Source organism: Osmerus mordax, chromosome 18 (genome assembly GCF_038355195.1).
Source record: "Osmerus mordax isolate fOsmMor3 chromosome 18, fOsmMor3.pri, whole genome shotgun sequence".
Lineage (NCBI taxonomy): Eukaryota > Metazoa > Chordata > Actinopteri > Osmeriformes > Osmeridae > Osmerus > Osmerus mordax.
Window position 1 is genome coordinate 7,091,036 of NC_090067.1, and position 25,206 is coordinate 7,116,241.

At 48.5% G+C, this 25,206-nt stretch overlaps 1 protein-coding gene across 1 annotated transcript in view; it reads left to right on the plus strand.

Annotated features, from left to right (window-relative positions):
* gabbr2 (gamma-aminobutyric acid (GABA) B receptor, 2) overlaps nt 1-24,977 on the plus strand; it is a 111,849-nt gene extending 86,872 nt beyond the window's left edge. Inside the window, exons 14-19 of the mRNA XM_067256202.1 lie at nt 18,510-18,620; nt 20,294-20,518; nt 20,787-20,969; nt 21,216-21,345; nt 23,090-23,207; nt 24,812-24,977. Coding sequence (XP_067112303.1) covers nt 18,510-18,620; nt 20,294-20,518; nt 20,787-20,969; nt 21,216-21,345; nt 23,090-23,207; nt 24,812-24,977 — 933 coding nt within the window. The remainder of the gene's footprint in view (nt 1-18,509; nt 18,621-20,293; nt 20,519-20,786; nt 20,970-21,215; nt 21,346-23,089; nt 23,208-24,811) is intronic.
* The last annotated feature ends 229 nt before the right edge of the window (nt 24,978-25,206 follow it).

Below are 25,206 nucleotides of genomic sequence, written 5' to 3' on the forward strand. Positions count from 1 at the left end.
GGGGGACAGCGTTGGGGCAACGGTGAAAGAGCTGGGTTCTGTTGAATTATTGAATGATTCTTAAAGGTTGGGATGGCTGGTTGGCTGGCTAGCTGGTTGACTGGCTGTGTGTTTGTCTACAGTCTGTGTGGGTGGGTGTGTTTGTATGTGTGTGTGTGTGCCTATGCACTGTGCATATGTGTGTGCTGAAGCCTTTTCCTATGGCCTGGCCATTGTCTCTGGTGTGATGAAGGACAAACTGTCAAGAGGCTGATTAGCATTCTGGTGGGTCCTGCTGCATACCCTCTCTATTTTCTCTGCTTTTCTCTCATTTGCTCACCTCTCCTCCCTTGCCTCACCTCTTTTCCTTTCTCCTCTGCTCCCCTCCCTCCTCCTCATCTCTTTTCTCCACAGTCTCCTCTCCTCTCTCCCTCCCCTATCTCTCTCTCTCTCTCTGTCTCTTTCTCTGTCTCTCTCTCTTTCTCCCCCCCTTTCGTTCTAATGCTGCTGCTGCTGCAAGCAACCGACAGCAGGCGGGCGGGCTGCAAAAGAATATTGCAGTGTGGCATCGCCATGGCAACGGCCATGGTTCCTGACACCCCATAACGAGCAGAGAGCGGGAACGTTGATCCAGGAGACCAAAATAGAGAAAATGGGGCTTTGGCTCCCAGTGCCAACACCCATGATACATGCAATGACACACACATTCAACACACCACATAACGTGTGAACACACACACATACATGCTCTCAAATAGACACGCAAATTCAGACACGCAGTTGAACATGGAAATTGTAAACACACGCAAATCCTATCTTTCGCTGTCTGCACCCTGCCAACCCCCACCTGTGAGAGAGAGAGAGATAGGGTGGGGGGGAGTACCGGAATGAGGGGTTGTCATGGCTGCTTTGACAGTACAGGCATTCTCTCTAAACTTCAAGGAACCTGGCAGGCAGGCAGGCAGGCAGGAAGGCAGACAGGAAGGCAGACAGTAAGACATGCACACAAGGAAGGCAGACAGGCTATGAGTCATTCAAATCTAGGGAGTCAGGTGGCTGAGCGGTGAGGGAATCGGGCTAGTAATCCGAAGGTTGCCAGTTCGCTTCCCGGTCATGCCAACTGACGTTGTGTCCTTGGGTAAGGCACTTCACCCTACTTGCCTCGGGGGAATGTCCCTGTACTTACTGTAAGTCGCTCTGGATAAGAGCGTCTGCTAAATGACTAAATGTAAATGTGAATCTTTTGATGTGCAAATGCTCTTTCTGAGACTGGGTCCAACACAATGTGAGGAGAAATTGGGTCTTGCACATGTGCAACCTGGTTATCTCAGCAAAACCTTTCCATAAAGTATAGAAACACACCCTTCCAGACAATGTAGAAACACACTCTTCCATACAAAATAGAAACATACTTTTCCAGGCAGTATAGACACACACTCTTCCAGACAGCATAGAAACATACTCTTCCAGACAGTATAGAAACACACTTTTCCAGACATAATAGGAACTCCCTGACGCGCGCTTGGGAGCACTCCTATTTTATTCTCTATTTTTTCATCCCTCTCAAAATGTTCTTGTCTACTCCCTCTCTCCTTCCCCCCCCCCTCTCTCTCTCTCTCTTTCTCCTTTCCCCCACTCTCTCTCTCCTTTCCCCCCCCTCTCTCTCCTTTACCCCTCTCTCTCTCTCTCCTTCCCCCCCCCCCCTCTCTCTCTCTCTTCCCCCCTGATTTGTGTTCCTCCATCTCTGCTCTCCCTCTCTTCTTCCTGCCCTTGCTCTGTTTCTCTTCTCCCTCGCTCGCTCTCCAACCGAGGGATGTGGGGGACGTGTAGATAGGTGCACTACCCACAGAATGGGTAGAGGGGGGAGGTATGCCTGTGCGTGTGTGTGTGTCTGTGTGTTCAGGGGGGAGAAGAGGACCAGCTGTCACTGACAAATGACATTGGTGGCTGGACTACGTGCCCACTGCTGATGTGAGACATGTCAGGGATAGCCAGGGGTGGCACCACACACAACAGCAAGTACAGGCAGGCATATGCTTGTGCATACACACAGACACAGTGACACACATCTGAACAAACACACACAATCACGTGGACCCGCACACGTGCCGTCCCCCCCCACCGGCACACACACAGATGCACGCGCACACACACACCTGCAAAGATCCTCACTCCCATTCAATATTCTCCCAGCTCTTCTCTGCAGAGGCGGGCTGTTGTATGCAGCTGTCAATGCCATGTGAAGGACATGGAGACTCCAGCGTGTGCACAGAGCAGCCGAGGCTGTGGACAGCCTGACGACTCACATCTGACTCCTCTCTCCCTGCTGCTCAGGGCTGAAGAGCAGACGAACCTTTTGAAATGTTCCGTTTGATATGACTTCACACTACATCAGCCGAACGGAAAGTTTCGGTCGGCGAACAAATGTCGCTTGCTATACGGTCTGAATCCGAATTTGAATCTGAGTTTACGGTCTGAATCGGCCGCCAGCTGTACCCTCTGTGACTGTCTGTATGAGGTCAGTGGTGATACCCGAGTCAACACCATACAGGCATCATACCAGACATTATTGGGAAAGATCTTCTGTGACCACAGATGGTTGCAGATCTCTCTCTTTCTCTTTTAAATCCCTCTCTCTCTCTAATCTCTCTCCCCAGATCTATCTCTCTCCATCCCTTCTCGCTCCCTGTCACTACCCTCTCTCTCTCCCTCTCGCTCCCTCCCTCTCTCTTTCTCCCTCTCCCTCTCTCGCTGTCTCTCGCTCTCTCTCTCCATGAACCAATAGCAGCTTCCAGACGTTGTGTCGTTAAAGGATAACCACCACCCACCTAGATCCTTTCATCGACTTAAATGAAGGGGAGCGAGGGAGAAGAGGAGAGGAGAAAGGAGAATGAAATAAGGTCTTTATCTGTAGGTCTGTACTCGTCCCATCTAGAGAGAGGGAAGGAAGAGCAGAGCAGAGGAAAGAGACAATAGAATGTATATCTATAGATTGATCTTGCATGTCGAAACGGAGATGGAGGGAGTGATAGAGGGCTGAAGAAAAGAACAATCGGAGACCTGGTTAACAGAGAGTCCCATGAGACAATGACGGTGATAGTGTATTTCGATGTAGGTTCTACATGCTTGTCATAGAGAGAATTACATAGCACTGCCTAAAATAAAAACAGAAATAGACCATCCGTTTTCAGAATGGCCACTGTAAGAATGTCTGACTCGTAACGAAACGGGGTTGCTTTCGGCGATACAGTGGACATCTTCTGGTCATAGCTCATCGCCTTGGCTCATCACCCCGGCCTGTTAGGGAAAGGCTTTCGCTAGCGTGTCTGAGCGTGATTTTATCCATGCAGGAAACAACAGGAGCTAGCCTCAGAAGCCTCTCGAAGTGTGTCACAATGCGCACCAGGGACACTGCTGTTTCTAGGCCAGCCTGGCCTGGCTAGTAGCTTACCCACCACCCGCCACACTCAAATCTAGTATCTGTAACCTAGCTAAACACAGACCCTGTAACCTAGCTAAACACAGACCCTGTAACCTAGCTAAACACAGACCCTGTTACCTAGCTAATCACAGACCCTGTTACCTAGCTAAACACAGACCCTGTAACCTAGCTAAACACAGACCCTGTAACCTAGCTAAACACAGACCCTGTTACCTAGCTAATCACAGACCCTGTTACCTAGCTAAACACAGACCCTGTAACCTAGCTAAACACAGACCCTGTAACCTAGCTAAACACAGACCCTGTTACCTAGCTAAACACAGACCCTGTTACCTAGCTAAACACAGACCCTGTTACCTAGCTAAACACAGACCCTGTAACCTAGCTAAACACAGACCCTGTAACCTAGCTAAACACAGACCCTGTTACCTAGCTAAACACAGACCCTGTAACCTAGCTAAACACAGACCCTGTTACCTAGCTAAACACAGACCCTGTGGAATCAAGTTCTATAGCTGTACCGAGGACCCAGGACCTGTAGACTAGGACCACAACCCATCCAGACAAACAGAGCTCTCTGTGTAGCACGGCAGCAGTAGCAGCTGTAGCAGGAGGTAGGGGCTCACCAAGGTAGGGTCTCACCATTTGTCCTAACATACCCCAGATTCCTGTATTAGATGAGTCGGTTTATGCATGGCTGAGCTTGTTCAAGGGAATCTGTCGAAGAGGAACAACAGAGGCGGCGGAGGGAGTTGGGGGGGGGGGATAAAATGTACTTCCTTGGTGTTACTCTCTTCCTTTCTCACGCATGCTGTTTTTTTTTCTTTTCTCTCATCCTCCCTCCCTTTCCCTTCCCTCTCTCTCTCTCACCGCCTCCCAAACCTCTTCTCCCACCTCTCCTCCTCCGGTCTGCAGTTGCTAGGCAACAACTGATTGAGTATGAGGGTGATGCAATTGACCAATTAGAAGCGTTCCAAATGAAAAGTGGTGTCAAGAGTTCCCACGGTAACCTGCAGAGGTCTGTCCAGTTTGAGCCAATATATAAAGTGCCACACACAAACACACATACAGGGGCCGTATCTTATAAAGATGCATTTGTCTGGTAATCCACTTTTTGGTCCATATTTTTGGAACGTCATTAGCTAGGATCAAAGGACACCCTAGAATGTGTAGAAGAATAATGCAGAGTGAGCCTTCAGCATGATGCTAGCAGGTAAGTATTGTGTCATCAAGTGTAGTTCAGTCAGGGTATCCAGGGTGTAGATGAAAGATTATATGTACCCTGCACCCACCCCACCCGCAATCTGTCTCTCTCTCTTTTAAGCTCTTTTTCCATCTCTCAATCCCTTCCTTCTTTTTTTCGACCGCCAGCCTCTCTTTGCCACCCCTCCCCTTCTCTCTTTCTCTCCCTGCACCACCCTTTCTCGTTCCCTGTGTTGGGAACAGGGCCACACTCCATCACCATGCAGACACATCCATCAGACTCTTCCCGCAGGTCGTCAGCACAGGGAACATTCTATTAGGCTCTCCTAGACGACCCCTGGCACACAGCTGGGGACCCGTGCTCTGTCTGCCTGACCCAAAACACACTCCTTTTGCCATCCTGCAGATAGCAGCCGGGATGATGATGATGATGAGAACAGTAAGGATGATGCTGGGGATATTGGCAACAATGATAATAAGCTGGTGGTGCTGGTGAACTCGATGTTATTGACATCTACCGTTCAATTTCACTTAAAAAGGATGATGATGAACCGACTCAAAGCTGCCAATCAAGACTTTTTATCCAATCAACGTTTCTGCTGGATCCAGACCTCATTGGTGTGTGTAGTGTATTTCCTGTTAAATGAGTGTCTAGTTAATGATCTATAATCTATAAAATAAGATTTCAAAGTTTTCATTAAAATGACTTGGCCCATTTGAATCCCACACACACTGCAGTGAGAAAGAGACCACAGGGCGGGGTCTTCCCCCGTGCTGTGATATCTCAGGGAGAAGTTGGGGATATGATGTTGTTCCAGTGGTCTTGAGTGATAGAGATGAGTGGCTACAACAGAAAAACTTAGCAAACTCCACTTTGGTGCAAGTTGGGTCAACCTGTTCTGTTTTTCAGTCGACTGTGGTTATGTTCAAATGCTAGAGCGTTATGTGACCAAAATAGCATGTTGCGTTCACAGTTCTAGCATTTTGGCTTCTATGCATCGATCCTTTAGAAGATTGTGTGGTCATTGAATTGAACCTGCTTCCCTTTCAGAGGGATTCTCAGGCTTATGTTTCAGTCACACACACACACACCTACACACATGCACTCAAAAACACACGTGTGTGTACAGACACACACACAAGCACACACTCAGGCTCAATGTCTGCGGAGGTGTTTTTTCCAAGCTCAAGGACAAGGAGATGCCATTGAGATAGCATGGCCTCTGACTGACACAGTGTGTGGGCGGGGAGGAGGGCAATTATAGAGAGGTTAATTACTGATCTCCCACACCTCTGGCTTTGGCACCCTCACACACACACTTACACTTTACTTTCACATTCAACATGCTCTTACACATTAACAATGCACACACACTGGTATTTTCACATCACACTCCACACACACTCACTTGGGGGGCACGGTCAGACCCAAATGGAGGAGATGTGAACTTTTTGCAACCACTTGTACCAACGGTTAGTGCTGCGTCAGCTCAGTGAGACAAGGCATACAAATAACTCTAGCTGGCACAGAGCTCCCCCCCCCCCCCACACACACACACACAGAACACACACACACACTCAGGACCTTGAGCAGACACCTGCCTATGCCCTGTACTAGATATATTGTGTGTAGAATATACACCGTGAGAGGGCAGCGGGGAGGACAGCGTGGCAGACAATAAAGGAAGAGAGACAGATATGCCGGCAGGCAGGTCTGGACTCGGACTGAAAAACGTCCCGGGACTTTGAAACGCAGACCGGACCATGACCGTGTATTATTATTATATATATATATATATATATATACATGTATATTTTTTGCATTATGCTGTGGACGTTTGACCGGCCGTTCGGGAAATCTCTCGACTCTCCCGACGGCCAGTCCGACCCTGCTGGCAGGTCTTCTCACCTTCGAGATGAGGAGATGAAGAGACGGGGAGATAAGAGAGATGTCTGCCCCTCAGCATAGTGCCGACCAAGGAGGAGGGAGGGATGAGAGATGGTGAAAGAGAGACGAGAGGGGATGAGAGATGGTGAAAGAGAGACGAGAGGGGATGAGAGATGGTGAAAGAGAGACGGGAGGGGATGAGAGATGGTGAAAGAGAGACGAGAGGGGATGAGAGATGGTGAAAGAGAGACGAGAGGGGATGAGAGATGGTGAAAGAGAGACGGGAGGGGATGAGAGATGGTGAAAGAGAGACGGGAGGGGATGAGAGATGGTGAAAGAGAGACGAGAGGGGATGGCAGAGATGTCACGGCTGGTTAACGTCTGCCCGCCGCGGGTGACATTGATTAGCGTCTGTCGTCTGCGGGGCGGCGCACCCGGCAATGAGAAGGTCAGGCAATTAAACCCCGTCTCCGTGGAGACGAGCTGGCACGTCGCCAACATACCTGCCCCTGCTCGGGCACCGACGGGCATGGTGACACCGGGGCGTCGGGCAGAGATAGGGGTGCGTTCTCATGCGTAGCTCATGTGTGGATTCCTGTAACTCTGCTGTAACACTTCTGTTACTTTGCGGTCACTGTGCGGTTGCTGTGATGCTACCGTGCTGTAAGAGTATGGTTTATGGGATGTCCCTGTGCTTTAACTGTGCTGTTGCTCTGCTGTATCAGTGCTGGTACTGTGCTTACATTTACATTTACATTTAGTCATTTGGCAGACGCTCTTATCCAGAGCGACTTACAGTAAGTACAGGGACATTCTCCCCGAGGCAAGTAGGGTGAAGTGCCTTGCCCAAGGACACAACGTCAGTTGGCATGACCGGGATTCGAACTGGCAACCTTCGGATTACTAGCCCGCTTCCCTAACCGCTCAGCCACCTGACTCCCTGTGCTGTAAGAGTTCAGGTACTGTGCTGTAATACTTCAGTTACTGTGCTGTGACATTTGACACATTTGACCCTTTCCCAGACTTTCATAGAACGTAACCTGTTTTTGGAAGGATACTGTTGGTTTAAAGCCTTACACATTCATAGAGCATATACAGCTCTTTTGATTTGAGTTTGATTTAATTTTGGATGCACTGTAGCCAGTGTGTTGGAAAACTCTTTAACCAATAGTTTGTCTTGTCAGATTAGTGCTTGTGTATGTGGAACACCCACACATGACGCCACATTCACTCCATTAAAGTGGATCTCTGATCGTTAGAGATCAAATATTGCATTTCACCTCTGTCATGGTGTATAACAGTAAGCAGCCAGATTTCATTAGAAATGTATCTGTACATCATGGTGTGTGTGAGTTGAGTTTATAATGGATGTTCTGACAGGTGAACATGCACTGATGGAATTGGGACTCCAATTATGTCTACTGACACCATTCACGCTGCTGCCACCTGTTCATGGGCTATCAATAATGAATGAATAATGTCATCATACTGACACTGGCCAGGAAACTGCTAACATGCAGCACGTTTTCCTTGGACTCTTTCTCTGCAATTTCATCTATGTGTGTGTGTGTGTGTGTGTCTGTGTGTGTGTATGTGTGTGTATGTGTGTGTGTGAGTGCGTATCTGTGTACACATCTGTGCACCAGCCCCAATTCATTGGTTGCTGCTGACATGCGTTGCCTCAAGGCAAGATGATGAACGTCCAGGATCAATATACCTCAGTGGATCAGGAATTGCATGATGGGAGGGAGGGGGGGGGGTGGCTGATTGTAGCCATACCAGGCTATTAAAACCCAACTCTAGCCACTTAGCTGTGCGACCCTCACTTGAACTAGGTTGTATTCCACTCTCCTCCTCCCTTTTGAGTCCTTGAACAGCCCTTTCTTTTGTCAGTACCATGTCCTCAAAAATCCTGTCATGTTATTATTGGGCTCCAGTAACCTCACCTCTTACATTGTGTAGTGTTAGCATGCTGTTACGTTCACCAGTGCTAGTTATTGTAATGACTATTGGGACATTGTACAGCCGAAATGTTAATAGACAGTTAATTCCGCTGCTATGTAGATTGTTTCATGTTCTTTGGCCTGTTTCTCATAACCAACTGTCGCATAGCAGCCTAGCACAGTGTGAGAGGAGAGGAGAGACACATTTTGGTGAGTGAGAGCAGGGGTCGGTGAGAAGTGTGAAGAGAAAAGAGTGAGTGAGAGGGAGGGAGGGAGGGAGGGAGGGAGGGAGGGAGGGAGGGAGGGAGGGAGGGAGGGAGGGAGGGAGGGAGGGAGGGAGGGAGGGAGGGAGGGAGGGAGGGAGGGAGGGAGGGAGGGAGGGAGGGAGGGGAGGGAGGGAGGGAGGGGGTGATGAAAGAGAGGGGAGAAACTGATGGAATGAAGAGCATGATATGGGGTAGTTCTTGAGATGAGAGGGAGAGAGCGAGGGGGAGAACAAGAGAGGGAGAAATTGCAGTGGGAGCAAGAGAGTGACTGAGAGATGATGGAGAGATGGAAGGATGTGCATGTTTGCTGCTTCAAGGGTCTAGTGTGTGTGTGTGTGCGCACATGCATGTGTGCACTGTACAGCATCTGCAAATGTGTGTGTGTGTCTCCCCAGATGACAGAGCAGTGTTGTTATCTCTCAGGCACGCCACCTTACCCCCCTCACCCCCTCACCCCCCATCCCATCAGCCATCTGTACAGTAATTAACCTGACTGACACGCCAGGCATGCTCACCAGCCACCAAGATCGCCTCGACAAATCGCACGACTTCTGTCGGCCAGCTTCTTGCCGAGGGAGGTGTAAGTGGGAGAGTGCGTATGTATGAGAGACGCAACTACTGCCATGCAGAAGAGTGTGTGTGTGTTTTGTTGTAGAGTGGGAATGCTCTACAGCTAAGAAACGTAGGTGTACTTCTTTGATCTCTTTCTCTCTTGTCCCTGTCTTCTTCTAATTCGTTATGATGAAGTCATTATGAGAAAGCTCTTCGCTGGACAGATCTCTGTGTGGTGAGGGGAGCACAAGACAAGTGTGTAGTAAGAGAGGGAACAGAGGTTTGACATGCATACCGATCAAGTGAGTCATCTTGTGTAAATGTGTGTGTCCGTTTGTGTCAGTGTGTTTGCAATTTATAGTCGTGGTGTTCTGTTAGTAGTAGCGCATTGCTGCAACTGCCCAAGAACACTTTGCAGTATTTTAGAATGCAGTAAGATCCCGACTTGAGCCCCCTGCTGGTTGGGTTGATGAGGTGCATTTCTACATCGGATGAGTAAACACCACACACACACACAAAGACGGAGGTTTAACATTTGACGCATCTATCATCAGTTAGTTATCATTCATATTTCACATCTGATTCATGAAGATATACATAGATGCATGAATTCTGTCCCCTCACAAATATATTCCTATTGATCCTCTCGTCCCTCTAATGAAATCCAGGTGTAGCTCCCTAGAGGACCAGCTCTGTATCAGCGATGGCATGATTGGATGGAGGAGATCGATACACTGGCAATGAAGAGGTAGAGAGAGAGAGAGAGAGAGAGAGAGAGAGAGAGAGAGAGAGAGAGAGAGAGAGAGAGAGAGAGAGAGAGAGAGAGAGAGAGAGAGAGAGAGAGAGAGAGAGAGAGAGAGAGAGAGAGAGAGAGAGAGAGAGAGAGAGAGAGAGAGAGAGAGAGAGAGAGAGAGAGAGAGAGAGAGAGAGAGAGAGAGAGAGAGGGGATGGGGAATGAGAGACAGAATCAGACAGGGAAAGAGTTAGAGTTAGAGAGAGTGTGTGTGTGAGATGTGTGAGATGGCTGGGCACGTATAATTAACCACAACGGTTCAATCTCAATTAATCTGCTTCAGTCAGAATAGTAACGCTATTCTTACCAGTGGCTCTACTGAAGATGAGTCAAGTGTGCCTATTGTGGGTTTGCAGAGTACATACTATGGATATCATCTCCCCTCTGCAGCAGAACTCTAGATGTGTTATGTATGCCACCACGAAGGTTGGTGGAGCCTTGGCAGTTTTTAGACTTTAGCTTTTAGACTTTTGACAGAATTTCCTCCCCTCCTTTCACCCATAATTGTCTCTCTAGTTTAATGTACCAGGGTCTCTCTTTTGCCTTTTCATCTTTCCATTATCTCCTTCTCCCCTCGACCACCATGCCCCCAGGTGGGCACTGCCAGCCCTACGATGCCCTTCACTGCTGGGCAGTGTGCCCAGGGGAGGGTGTCTAAGCACCTGCCCAGTCCCTTCTGGTGATTCCCGACATCTGCCAGCCTGGACCAGCTGAGCCTCAATCACCACCACCTCTCTGACCATCTGACATCCTGCCTTGCTGCCAATACAGCTAGCCTTGTGTGGCCAGCCTGCCAACCACACTAGCATAGCACTGCTAGCCTAGCATAATGCACTCAAACAAATGCACTCAGACAGCTAGCCGGCTAACACAATTGGCTTGATTCACCACACCAAATTCATTCACTTGGGTGGCCTGCAAACACAACACTCCCCTCTCTCTGTCTTCTTCAGCCCTATGAGAGGGTGCCAGTACAGGCCTGCCCAGTGTGGGGACTGTGCCAGGGCACGCAAGCAAGAAAGCATGTAGTTATTATCCCCAGCTTGTGGCTTCTACTGGTTACCTCTGGGACAACCCCCCCATTACCCTCCCCCCCCTATTAAAGTGTGAAAGTTAGTTAGTTAAAAAGAAAGGATTCCTTCCATACCACTAACTATGTTCCCTAAACAAACATTTCCACACAAACACTAATCCCCTTCAAACCCTTCTTCCATGAACCACAGAATCCATAGTCTCCAGGAATGTGCATGTTTGTCTTGTTGTCTTTTGACTCAGGTATTCTACTTTGCGTGATTGGTCGAGCACCGTCCTCCGCGTAATGATTGGTTGCTGTCCTTGGGGAGGCAGCTTCCTGACAGCTGGGGTAATTGACTGTGGGTCCTTTTATGGATTTCCTGCTCTGAGGTGATGTAGCAGAGGGCTGATCCTGATAGGACCTCACGGTAGCTCTTTAAGGTCCCCACAGACACAAAGTAGCAGCCTGGCATGGCACTGCCCGCTCACACTTCAGAACCAACAAAGAGTCTGCCATTTTGAAAAGCCTTGTGTAGGTCATGTTGTACATGATACTGTCACAGAGCTGTATGCAGTGGTTCAGTAATCGATGTCAATTCATTTCCTGGCCTCCTGTGTATTTGATATTCTATTACTGTTTATGTATTGGAAAAGTATACACCATGCCTGTTTTAATGTTTTTGAAAGTCAATTACCTTGTATGGATAAGAGGAGGCTTTGTAAAGTCATATATGGAGGCTGTTAGCAAGCTTTGTCGTACAGCAAGTAGACTACTGGGCCCAGAAAGCTCTTCATTTTACTTTTATTATAGTTTTTTTTGTCCTCTCTAAAGTATGAAATTGTGTGATCTGAAGCATCTGTGTAGGCCTATGAAGTATGTCTATAAATGGTGTCCTATATTCAAAAGGTGTGTGTGGTTCTGTGTTGCACTGTGTTGGATTGTCTCCGGGCAACAGAACGCAGCCATAAGGTGTTGTCTTTATCAGGGCCAAACCAAGGCAAGGAGTCCCTCTGGGTACCTCTGACTCACCCTCACTTTGGCGTGTATGTGTGTGTGTGTGTGTGTGTGTGTGTTCATGTATCTGCGGCCACAGCGAGGTGTTTACAAGGCTAACACACACACTCAGTGTGTTCCACTCATGGTGTCAGCTCCCAGAGGCTTCGTATCGATGTTTCCATCATGTCTCCTGCCCATTCTCCAGCTAGCAGGGTGCTGCTGAACATGTCATTCCCAGTGTGTGTGCGTGTGTTTTCATGTGTTTGCATGTGTGTATCGTGTCCGTGTACGTATGTGTGTGCGGCTGTGTGTGTGTGTATGTGTGTGTGTGTGTGTACGTGCTAGCAAGCAGTGGGTCTGTCCTTTACAGCATGTCAGAGAGCTCCGGGAGAGTCCTGCTACATTTCTGCATCATCAGATCCCTGGAACCGAGGTAGAGACAGGGCCGGGGCCCTGAGGGTAGTTGTGGGCACCTAGAGAAGGGAGAGAATGATGGAGAGGTGTAGGAGAAACAGAGGGGTGAGGGCGGTTAGGGGAAAAATGGAGACAGAGAATCAAGGAAAAAGTTGTGGAGAAATAGAGAGTGAGAGAAAGCGAGCAGCAGGACAAGTGAAAAGGAAAATGACATGGAGAGAGAGAAGAGAGAGAAAGAGAGAGAGAGAGAGTCAGGGGTCATGCAATGGTCTGTCTCTCATCTCTCCCTCACACCTGAGGACGAGCCGTGGTCATGTGTCCCGGGCCGAGGGGAATGTCAGGGCCGCTTCACGCCGTCTGCCCTCGTTAGCTGTCCTCGCTCCACACACCGCCACACACCTGGGAGAGGGGGGGGGGTCACTGATGGGGAGATGAAGATGACACGTACAGGGACAGAGAGAGGGACACAGAGGAGGGAAGCAGATGGAGAAAGGTAGACTTAGAGCGGTCGTGTAGAAAGTGAGAGGAGTGAGGAGGAAGCTGAATGAAAACAGTCTGCAGAGAAGAAGACAAAAACAACTGTTGGTGGAAAGTGGATAGAGAGGGAGAGACGAGAGGAGGGAGCAATATTGAAAATCCTCTACAGTCAACAAATATGACAGACTACAGATAAATATGTGTGGCTCCTAGAGTCAACACACACAAATACACGAAGCACTACTAACCCAGGAGCACATCAACATACAGAACCTTTGCTAGTAATCTATGTCTCTGCTGAGGCTTTCCTGTGGATAACAGAGCCAATTAAAGAAGCACAACATAGAACTCATGGCAACAAGGCCTCAGAGGACACAATTATGACACCCTCGCTCCCCTCACAGTGACAAGGGGAATAGGAGAGAGGGGGCAGGCAGAGACCAGGGAAAGAGGGATTCATAGAAAGAGAATATTGTGTTAGTTGTCCCTCTACTGGATGTAGGAAGGTTTCTTTTTTTCTGCTTTCCAAATCAATCACATCGGCAGCATAAAGAGTATTTTTCTGGGAGCACTGTTATTAATACATTTGCGTCTGTTCTTATTGAGGAATTCTGCTGTTCTATACTCTATCCCTGCCTGTTATAAACCATAAAAAGAGACCATGTTCTGTAGGGCTCTTTCCTTGTGTCCAATCCCTGTTGCATTTCATGTTATCAGGATCCCGAGAGCAATTAAACTAGAAACACGTAGCACTCACTCTGGAAATACCCCCCATGTTCAATTATTGTTAACATGGTAGATCATTTCCTCCATAAGATGCAATTTGGTATAATGGTTTGCAAATCAATAAAGCTTTGGTAAACATTGAATGAAGCAGATGATAGGGATACTTCCTGGCTATTAAATTATTTCCTGGAACTGTTGTTTGAGAAAGGATGTTGGGTAATGTAGTGCACTAGGTCAACCAATAAGAGAGAGTAATTATAAATATGATGATGCTGGTTTAGAGTAAGCATAGAGTAAGCAGCTCTTGGCACCCACATGTCCCTAATTTGTCACATAGAAAGGTGAAAGGTTTGCATGAATGTTACACTTAAACCCAGGTTTAAAGGGAGCCAATAGATTGGAGTAATTTTCCCTTGAAACAGTTATCTTTATTTGAGATGGAGGTCAATGTGTCCCACAGTGCAACCCACTCACACTCACACACACACACACACACACTAGAGATATGTGTGTATGTGTAGTAGACAATATAAATGTGCTGTCACTGCCATATTCCTGGGTGTGGTGTAAGCAGACAGCAATCTTAGGAGGTGTTGGTTCAGAGTGTGATGGAAGGTTACTCGGACACCATCTTTCTCTGTTTAGTGTGTGTGTGTGTGTGTGTGTGTGTGTATGTGTGTGTGTGTGTCTTGTTGGAAGGAGAGGGGGTGAGGCTGCTCTAATGACTTGTCAAGTCTGCTGGCTGATGCTCATTCAGAGCACGTGTCCTTGACTCAGCCAGGATGTATGGAGGCCCAGACAGTCACAAATCCTCTTGTTAGTTCACCTTATATCTGAACTCATTCTCTCTCTCCTGTGTTCGTTAACGTGATAGCTGGCCTCCCCCTGTCTGGTGTGGGGCATGGGGATGTTTCTGTGCAGGCTGTATGTGCTATGTGTGCATATTGATACTAAGTGTATGTTCATATGTGGGAGGTTTGTGACTGTGTTATCCTCGGCACTTAAACCAGTCCCTGATAAACCATTGCCAGTGTGCTGGCAGCCAGATAGCATCTGCTTCAGTGCCGTCTCTGCGAGGCAGAAGACTAGATTCAACTGGATTATGAAGGGACATTAGATGAAGGAAATATTCCAGTGAAACCATTGTGTCTTCCATAACGAATGGGTGTGAAGCAATACTGCTCGATTTGCATATTTAAATATGCTCAATGTTCAGGGTTAGCCGTTTGCGCTAATGACGCGTTTAGTGCTTAATAAATCAGTTAAGGCAGCTTCCTGCTGGAGTTTGTGTGTGTGCATGTGTGTGTGTGTGTTCTGCCAACACACACACATCACACACGGTTCTGCTCTACCAAGCCTCTTTGAAGTCCTGTTGTTTGAGGTCATCTATAATGTTCTGCTGGGCAGAGAATAAGAAATTGAAAGGAAAGAGACAAAATGTGCTTTTTTCCATCTTCTGGGTGATTATCTCCACTTAGAAACCCTACAGTAGTTCCACTGGGTAGATTGATTTGTCCAGGAGAGCCAGGAGCCTTCTCCAGCCTGACCTGCTTGGCCTGCCTGCATGTAGGTCAGCACAGGCCAGGGGCAGTCCTCTCTTCCTCCTGCCCTCCATCTCTTCCTCCATGTCTTCCTCCTTCCCTCTTCTTCTTCTTCTCAAAGCACTTTGAGCTGCAATTCTTGTATGAAAAGTGCTATATGAATAAAGTCTTACTTACTTACTTACTTACTTACTTACTTACTTACTTACTTACTTCCTCCAGCTATCCATCCATCCATCCATCCATCCATCCATCCATGCATATCTCTCTATCCTTCTGATTCTCTTTGTCACTCCCAGCCTCCTCCCTCCAGTACTGTCAACTTTACCCTTCCTTCTCCTTCTCTCACTGTGTCCTCTTATCACTCTCTATGAGATGACAACTCCCATCATGTAACTGTTTATTCACCAGGCATCTAAAGAGCATTGTGTGTGTGTACGTGTGCATGCAATTGTGTAGATGGCACTGGCACTGGTACATTGGTTCCTTAAACAGCTCTCCTGTTGTACAGACACTGATTCACTGGCTAGACTCGTCTGCATTGATCTCTCTCCCCCTCTCTCCCCCTCTCTTCATGTCTGTCCCCCTCTCTCTCTCTCTTGCTCTCCACATTCTATATCACTGTTCATCTTTGTCTGTTTCTTCTCCTTCTGGAAATACCACTGACAAAGTGACATAAATCCTTGCCACAAGTGCAAGTGATGGAGTGTTTCTGTCAAAAAGCTGATGGCTCATCTATACACACAATACACACATACACACACACATACCCAATGTACACTGTCATCAGAAGTCTGTAGAAGCTGTACTGTACACGAGAATGAGAGAACTCTCTATCCCCCCTCCCCCTCTCTCTGTACCTACCTCTCTCTAACTCCATTCCTCCTCCCTCCCCTTTCCCTCCCTCCCTCTCTTCAAAGACCCCAGTCCTGTCAGTATCCTTCTTGTCGACAGGCACATTAAAGGCCTAACGTGCTGATAAATGACAGTAAAACACTGTCACCATGCCAACACCAGCATCATCATCATCACCATAGCCACCCGATATCACAGCTGCTGCTCCGGGCCACTCAGCCCACCGGCTGTTGCCTGGCAACCCCCCAGACGGTCTGTTGGGCTGGTCTGGTGTGATAGTCGGCCATTTTGCTAATTGTATTATCATTGTAGTTCAGCTGAAGTTGCAGAACTGGGGCCTAGGAGACTTGGAACTCATGCATAGATAGATGTAAAGCTCAGTTGGGAAGTGACCTGCTTGTGTGATTTAACATCCAACCATGTCTCTCTTCTCCTCTCCTCTTGTCCTCTCCTCTCATCCAGACACAGGGAGGGTGTGCCCCGTAAATAGTTCCTCCTTTCGTTCCCTGACCTACTTCTCAGTTCCTCCTCAACTTCTTTTCAGGCAGCATGCGTAGGAGCCTTGATCCCCCGCCCACCCCACGCATTCCCAAAGCCAATGGACATCCTCTATGATCATCAGAGAATAGTCTCCTCCACGTCATTGCTACGCATGCATATGTTTGTTCGGTGTATGCGTCGAGAGTTGACGGCAGAGCTTGTGTCACACGGAAGTGCTCTTAGTGCTATCTCAGTACACAGTGGCGTCGCCTTCTGCAGTTTTTATGTTCGCCGCAGCCATTCAAAGGTCTTTTGAAACTCACTCACTCACACTTTTGAGACAGAGAGAGGCAGCGCTGACTTGTTTGGTCCGTGTTGACCCTTTGCTGGGTCCGGACACTGACCCCAATCAACCCTTTGAGTATGACTTCTATACAGGATGTGATGGGACCAAATAGGCCTATCCTTTATAGGATATGATGTAACAACTAGGCCTATCCTTTATAGGATATGTTGTAACAACTAGGCCTATCCTTTGGATATGAGATACTATGGGTAAAGCGGAAAGACCTTATTCTGTGAGTATGGTTGCCTTTTAATGTAGAAGTAATCTTAGACAAGGATTCAGGACTAGGTCACAGACTGAGAGCTGAATGAAATGTCGTCTCAGGTGTTTTCTTACATTCATTGTGGTGTAATTGGACATAGGTGAATGTGTGTGGGTGTTTGTGAATATATGAAAAGGTATGTGTGTGTGTCCTGAAAACGTTGTCAGACTGGCTGAAAGGTGTTGTTAAGTAGGGCACACCAAACTAGGCTACAGCTGCTGTTTCTAGAGGACAGGAACTAACTGTCGAGTTTTGCTATGAGCCAGATGCTCTCTTTTCCTCCTCTTGGTTAGCGTTACTCTGCTCCATAGATACAGTCAGTAGAGTTAGCCCCCCCCGTTCAAACAGTCAGTAGAGTTAGCCTCCCCCATTCAAGCAGTCAGTAGAGTTAGCCTCCCCCATTCAAACAGTCAGTAGAGTTAGCCTCCCCCATTCAAGCAGTCAGTAGAGTTAGCCTCCCCCATTCAAGCAGTCAGTAGAGTTAGCCTCCCCCATTCAAGCAGTCAGTAGAGTTAGCCTCCCCCATTCAAGCAGTCAGTAGAGTTAGCCTCCCCCATTCAAGCAGTCAGTAGAGTTAGCCTCCCCCATTCAAGCAGTCAGTAGAGTTAGCCTCCCCCATTCAAACAGTCAGTAGAGTTAGCCTCCCCCATTCAAGCAGTCAGTAGAGTTAGCCTCCCCCATGCAAACAGGTTATTTATTAGCCCCAGGTCAGCTCCAGACCAAGTCTAATTGTGTTTTTATTAAATGTCTTCATTGTCACCCTTGCTAATCTGTCCCTCCCAGAACCCGAGGGATGTGGCTGCTCACCACCCAAGGTACTAAGTAAACTGTTATCCTGAAAAAAGAGCGAGGGATAAAGAGATGGAGAGTGAATGACTGAGAGACGCAAGAAGGAAGCAAAGAAGCATTACAGGGAGGGAGAGAGTGAGGCGAAACGGAGAATGACTGAGTGGAGAACAACTTGGAGGAAGAGAGCGTTAAAGTAGGAGTGAGGGGGGGGGGGGGCAGGATGTAAATCAACGTAATGAATAGGGCTCATTAGTCCTGGTCATTAGCAGCCCAAGTCTGGATGAATGTTACCTCAGGGAGGAGACCAAGCTGCCTGGCTGAATGGCTGGCTTGTTAGCTGGCTGACTGGTGAGTCAGCTGGCTGACTGGGTGGTTAGTGGGTGACACTGGGTCCCTGGCTGACACGATGCCTGGCCGGCTTGTTAACTGACTGACCGGCTTGTTCCCGGACTGTCCCCTTTGTTTGTTTGTTGGTGTCTTTGTGTGAGGTGGTCCTGAGGATGTGCCAGTCACCCTAGCTGCACCCCTCTCTGTGTCCACAGGCAGACCCCCAGGGTCGGGACATCGCCATCCGGCCCTTCCTGGAGCACTGTGAGAACACACACATGACCATCTGGCTGGGCATCGTCTACGCATACAAAGGCCTGCTTATGGTGAGTACCCTGGGGGGGGGGGGGGACAGAGGGGGTCACAGGATGGTTCATTTGAACTCTCAGTCCCTGTGTTTTTCAGCCTCAGTGAAGTGCTCTCGTCTTGTCTCCCTCCCCCTGTCTCTTTTCTCTCTCTCTCTCTCTCTCTCTCTCCCTCTCCCTCTCCCTCTCCCTCTCCCTCCCTCTCTCTCTCTCTCTCTCTCTCTCTCTCTCTCTCTCTCTCTCTCTCTCTCTCTCTCTCTCCCACTCTCTCTCTCTCTCTCTCTCTCTCTTTATCTCTCTTCCTCTCTCCCTCTCTCCCTCTCTCTCTCTCTCTCTCTCTTTATCTCTCTTCCTCTCTCCCTCTCTCCCTCTCTCTCTCTTTCTCTCTCCCTCTCTCGCTCTCTCTCTCTCTTTCTCTCTCTCTGTCTCTCTCTCTCTCTTTCTCTCTGAAGCCAGAGCATTCCAAATGGAATGTGACATCCTTGAAAACTTTCCTCCTCAGCCTCGCTGGGCCATTTGAATACCTTAACTCTAACCCTCACGTCAACCAGCTCCAACTGTAAATAATTCAGACATTTGAGTCCACTTATAGCCATGCGAGAGAAGGAGCAAGGCAAGGGGGAGAAGGAAAAAGAGAAAGAAAGTCATGAGGGAAAGGATGGACTGGAGGAGGGCCTAAGGAATGCATGTGAGGATTTGGAGGAGAGGAGACTGAGAAGAGGTGGAATGGCAGGAGGAAAAGAGGGGTAGAAAGAAAGGGTGAGGAAAGAGAGGAAAGAGAAAGATGGAACGAAAGTAGGATGACACCGATCGGCGTGAATAATGAAAAAGACAGTAGAAGGTAAGTGAAGAGAGCGTGGAGAAGGACAGACAAAAGAAGAGATGAGAGCAGAGAAAGGAGACTGAGAGGGAGAGAGACGAAGGGGAGGGGGAGAAGAGGAAGAGGGGAGAACATTGACAGACACGCGCCAGACTAGACGTCTGTGTCTGGGATCAACTGGGACAGGGTTGAGTCATCCTCCCGTCCCGTGACGCGTACGCACACACGTTTTCTTTTTTCACTCTTTCTTTTCAAAACACACACGCACAAGACCACACAGACACACCTTACCCCCATAGTATGCTAATCTGAGATGACTGCTTTTGTAATCTCTGTGGTTGTCATTCTGCTCATTAAGAAAAACAGCACATACTTCAGAACATAATTGAATAATGTATCATGTGTGCATGTCACAATGGGAATGCTAAGGGAGTTGTAGTGGAAATTCAGACACATTTTATAAAACAATTAGCATTTATAACCATAACCCTCCTACTCCTTTCCAGGAAGTTGTACCAATGATGAATTAATGTGTTGAACCAGATAACTGCGACAATGTGTTTTTGTCTTTCTGTGCCTATTTCATTGCTCAAATTGAGTTAAAGGAAGTTCTCCTTCTTCTCATGCGGTACAGCAAAAGTGTATTAAAACGTTCTTTAGAGTACCCCAAATTATACAGAGAGTGTCAACCAAAATAATAACTTACAAATTTACAACCATACTTCTCACCAGCCGTTGCATGTCACCAGAGTTGAAATATTATTGTTAAAAAGAGCAAATACCGTATTTCAAATAGCGTTGCCAAACGTCTCTTCCACTTTTCCTTCCTTCCTCCGGCCTCCCTCCCTCCCTCGTCCCTCCTCCTCTTCGCTAGCTGTTTGGCTGCTTCCTGGCCTGGGAGACGAGGAACGTGAGCATCCCTGCACTCAACGACAGCAAGTACATCGGGATGAGCGTCTACAACGTGGGCATCATGTGCATCATTGGCGCTGCCGTGTCCTTCCTGACGCGAGACCAGCCCAACGTCCAGTTCTGCATCGTGGCCCTCGTCATCATCTTCTGCTCCACCATCACCCTCTGTCTGGTCTTCGTGCCCAAGGTGGGGGGGGGGGGAGGGAGGGAGGGAGGGAGGGAGGGAGGGAGGGACAAATAATAAATGCTTAGATGAATGGATGATTTGTCTGTCTGTCTGTTTGTCTGTCTGTAAAGACATTTCTCTGTCCCTGCGGTCAAGCTCATGTTACTGATCTTGCATTGACCCAGTATACATTCAGCATATCAGGAAGCCCCAGGAGGGAAACCTGACTCCATATCCCAGATTTCCTAACCAATGAGCTCTGCTTTTGGGGGCGATGGGCCAATTACAGTTCATCACCATGAGGACCAATCCGGATGCAGCCACTCAGAACCGAAGGTTGAAGTTCACCCAAAACCAGAAGAAGGAGGACTCCAAGACATCCACATCTGTGACCAGCGTGAACCAGGCCAACACCTCTCGCCTCGACGGCCTGCAGACTGACAACCACCGCCTACGTATGAAGATCACTGAGGTAAGACAGTACCTCTCTCTCCCTGTTACTCTGCTCCAGTGTATAGTATCTCTCCCTGTTACTCTGCTCCAGTGTATAGTATCTCTCCCTGTTACTCTGCTCCAGTGTATAGTCTGAACCCTTTCTAACAGTGGTTCTTTAAGCATTGTCTTCTCCTAGTCAGGTAGTTAACTGTAAAAAAAACTGGCTGCGTAAAAATCAATGCGTGGATCAACCAATTCACCTACTTCCTGTGAATGTGTGCAGCTGGACAAGGAGTTGGAGGAGGTGACCATGCAGCTGCAGGACACACCGGAGAAGACCCCCTACATCAAGCAGAACCACTATCAGGACGCCAACAACATCCTCAGCATACGCAACTTCACCGATGGCAAAGGTGACAGACAGCCACCGCCATCATCATCACTGCCACTTGCACTGCTGTTACGCAACAACACACTAGCACCTCACATTAGTCACAGACTAGCTGTGTGTGTGTGTGTGTGCGTACTTGTGTGTGTGAGGCATCAAGAGAGAAGGGGATGCAGTCCTCTGGAGTGACACTGGCTGATGTGTGTGTGCTGAAGGGCAGAGGTTAAACAGATGGGCTCTTGGTTGGGGAGGGGAGAGGCTTGTTGTTGCTCAAGTGCTTTCTTATTGGCTAATGACCAGGCTGAGCTAGTGTGCTGACTGTGGTAATTGTAGTGGTTGTAAATACACAAACACAGCAGGCAAACAGACAGACAGACAGACAGACAAACACACACACACCATACACAAAGCCTTACTGTACAATAAATATTATTTTTAGGATTCGGGTCTGAACCTCATTATAAGAAGCGCTGCCTCCCCAAACTGAAGATTGAACTCTGAACTTGAACTTTCAACACCCAAGTCTTTTCCGAGAGTAGGCTTACACCTTTTCCCCGCTCCACGTTAATCTCCAAAACAGGATTATCTATAGTGTATGAATCTAGGTTCCATCCAAGCAGATAATTTCCCTGCTCTCCAAATCCACATATGAATCCACTGTGCTTATTATAAACACCCATTGCTATAGCTATATGTTGAATTGCTCTACTGGCAGAACACAAGGTTAGGATAAGTCAGCCAGCATCTTTTCTGTGAAGTAAAGCAGCTTCTTAGGGTCCCCGTTCTACCACCAGGACACTTCAGTGACAGTGTGGCCTGAAATCAGGTCAGCAGAGAGAGAAGTGAGAATCTGGGACAATCAAAATTCAATCAAAGTAGTTTGGGAGATGCTGCTTTGCTAAACTGATCAAGGAGTTGGATTGGCAATACCCTCCTATAGAGACAAATCCTCATATGCACATACACACCAACACCCACCCTGCCCCCTGCACAAACAACATACAGTACAGGCCTCGTACTGTGTCGCAAGCAGGATGCTAATATCTCTTTCTGTCTTTTCCTTCCTTCCTTTCTCTCTCTCTCTCTCTCTCTCTCTCTCTCTCTCTCTCTCTCTCTCTCTCTCTCCCTCCCTCCCTCCCTCTCTCTCTCTCTCTCTCTCTCCCTCTCTCTCTCTCTCTCTCTCTCTCTCTCTCTCTCTCTCTCTCTCTCTCTCTCTCTCTCTCTCTCTCTCCCTCCCTCCCTCCCTCCCTCCCTCTCCCTCTCTTTCTCTCTCTCTCCCTCTCTCTCCCTCTCTCATCTATCTATCTCTTCTTCTGTATCTCTTTCTGTTCCTCCCTCTGCCTCCTTCTCTCTGTTCTCCATCTTTGATTGATGGAGCAGAGCAGAGTGTTCTTCCTGTGATGTGTGCGATAAGGATGCGAAGCCATCACTGCTCACACCCTGCTGTAAATCCACACTGGGACAATTAAAACCCCCGCTTCATTCATTTATCCGTTTTACACTATTACATAGACCCACCGTGGAGAAGACATGAGGAGACATAAAACAACTGTGCGACTCCAAGCTTCATCACACACATAGACCAAGACAAAGAGCCATACCCAATGGCAGAGGTTTTAAAATGCTGTTTGGTGTTTAGATGGATTTGGAAGAATGTAAAGGTGCGACACAGCAGCCTCTTCATCAGAATCCTGTGACCACTCACTTGTGTGTGTGTGTGTGTGTGTGTGTGTGTGTGTGTGTGTGTGTGTGTGTGTGTGTGTGTGCAGAGGGGGAGAAGTCCGTTCTGAAGAACCACCTGGAACAAAAGCCCCAGGCTCAGTGGGGCTCTGTGGATCCTTCTAGAATAAACAGGGGCCCCTTGGAGGATATCAACTCCCCAGAACAGTGAGTTATTTTTGTTTTCCCGCTCTTCTCCCTCTTTCTCCTCTCCTCCTGTACTCCCTTCCTCCCCTGTCTGCTTGGTGTGTTTCTGCAGATTACACGTCACATGGATGGTAAGCACCAACAGCCCTGGTGGTTGCTCAGGCAACCAGCCCCTGTATAAAGGACTGGGCCTGATATGAGAGACCCTCTCTTTGGTCTCCCACACACACACACGCACACAAACACGCTCACTTACTTGCACACACATATATTTACATTTTACATGTTATATTTTTATACTGCATTTATGTCTTTTATCTAAGATACGCACACATATGAATAAATATATTCACACACAAACACACACTCACAGGTCCTGCATGACTGATTGCATGTTGTCCCAACTCTTAAAAACACATCAGTGAAGAGCATACACAACAATTAGGTGACAAAAAAGATCAGCCTTGTATTATTCATAGACAAGCAGTGGAACTTCACTAGAAATGGAGCGGGAGAGAGAGATAGAGGGGGAGTGAGAGAGTGTGTGTGTGTTTCATGCATCATTGACATCCCTTCTTCCTCCCACATTCATTTAGCAAAGACTACTAAGAGAGAAGATGGAGAGAAGGAGTAAAGGAGACATGGAGCGAGTAACACGAGACAGTGAGAGTGTATGCACTGAATAGGGAAGAAACAGCGAGAGAGAGAGAGAGAGAGAGAGAGAGAGAGAGAGAGAGAGATAGAGAGAGAGAGAGAGAGAGAGAGAGAGAGAGAGAGAGAGAGAGAGAGAGAGAGAGAGAGAGAGAGAGAGAGAATGGCAAGGCTTATGTAACCAGTGATTTACCACCTCCTTAGGAAGCAGCTCTGAAAGAGAGAGGAGAGAACAGAAGGAGAGAACCACTCTGAGCTACTCCCATGAATGTTTAATCACATGGAGGCAGAGGAGGAGGCAGAGGAAGAGGCAGAGGAGGAGGCAGAGGAGGAGGCAGAAGAGGAGGCAGAGGAGGAGGCAGTGGAGGAGGCAGTGGAGGAGGCAGTGGAGGAAGCAGTGGAGGAGGGGGCAGAGGAGGGGGAAGAGGAGGGGGGAGTGGAGGAGGCAGTGGAGGAGGCAGTGGAGGAGGCAGTGGAGGAGGGTGCAGAGGAGGGGGAGTGGAGGAGGTGAGCCCCAAAAATTAGAAAGTGTGTTCGGAGAAAGAGGGAGAGCGAGAGATTTGAAAGAGGAAAAAAGTGCAGCAAAAGAAGCCTGAGAAAAGAGAGAGAGCCAGCAGACGGAGCAACTGAAATCCATCGCAAGACTTAACCCCCAACTACTACCCCCCAGAACTCTGAGGGGCACTCTCGTCTGTTTATTACATAACTGGTATTTGGTTATGTAATTGGCTGGGCGAGCGGCCAGACTGTTCTCCATGCCACGGCGGTGACAGACGCCATCTTTATTTTCTCTGTCGGAGGATCCGTGTAGAGGCACTGGGGTGGATGTGTGTGTCCCCCACGTGTGACTGTGTCCGTGTGCCTGTGTGTGTCCACCTGAGTCGGTGCGAGCACCAGCCTGCGCGTGTGTGAACCTCGACGAGCATCAGAGTCCTGGACGTCTCTTCACCTCCTCTCTCTCTCTGTACCCACAGCATACAGCGCCGCCTCTCCTTGCAGCTGCCCATCCTACACCACGCCTACCTGCCCTCCATAGGGGGAGTGGACGCCAGCTGTACCAGCCCCAGTGCCAGCCCCGGCTCCAGCCCGCGCCACAGACACATGCCCCCCTCCTATCGGGTCATGGTCTCCGGCCTGTGAGCGCCCAGCGGCCCTCCCCGCCCGTCTGCACCCGCCGCCACCCTCCCCACACCCCCGACTCCTCCGAGAAGAGGAGGGCAACGGAACACACATGGTTGTTTTCTTTCTTTTTTTTATGTAAATCGAACAAATACAGGTTTAAGGCTGAGGTTGTCAGTGCTACTGGAGGAAGTGTGTTGGATAGAGTCAGTTCTAGATGATCCCTCCCCTGCCTCCCTTAGCCCACATC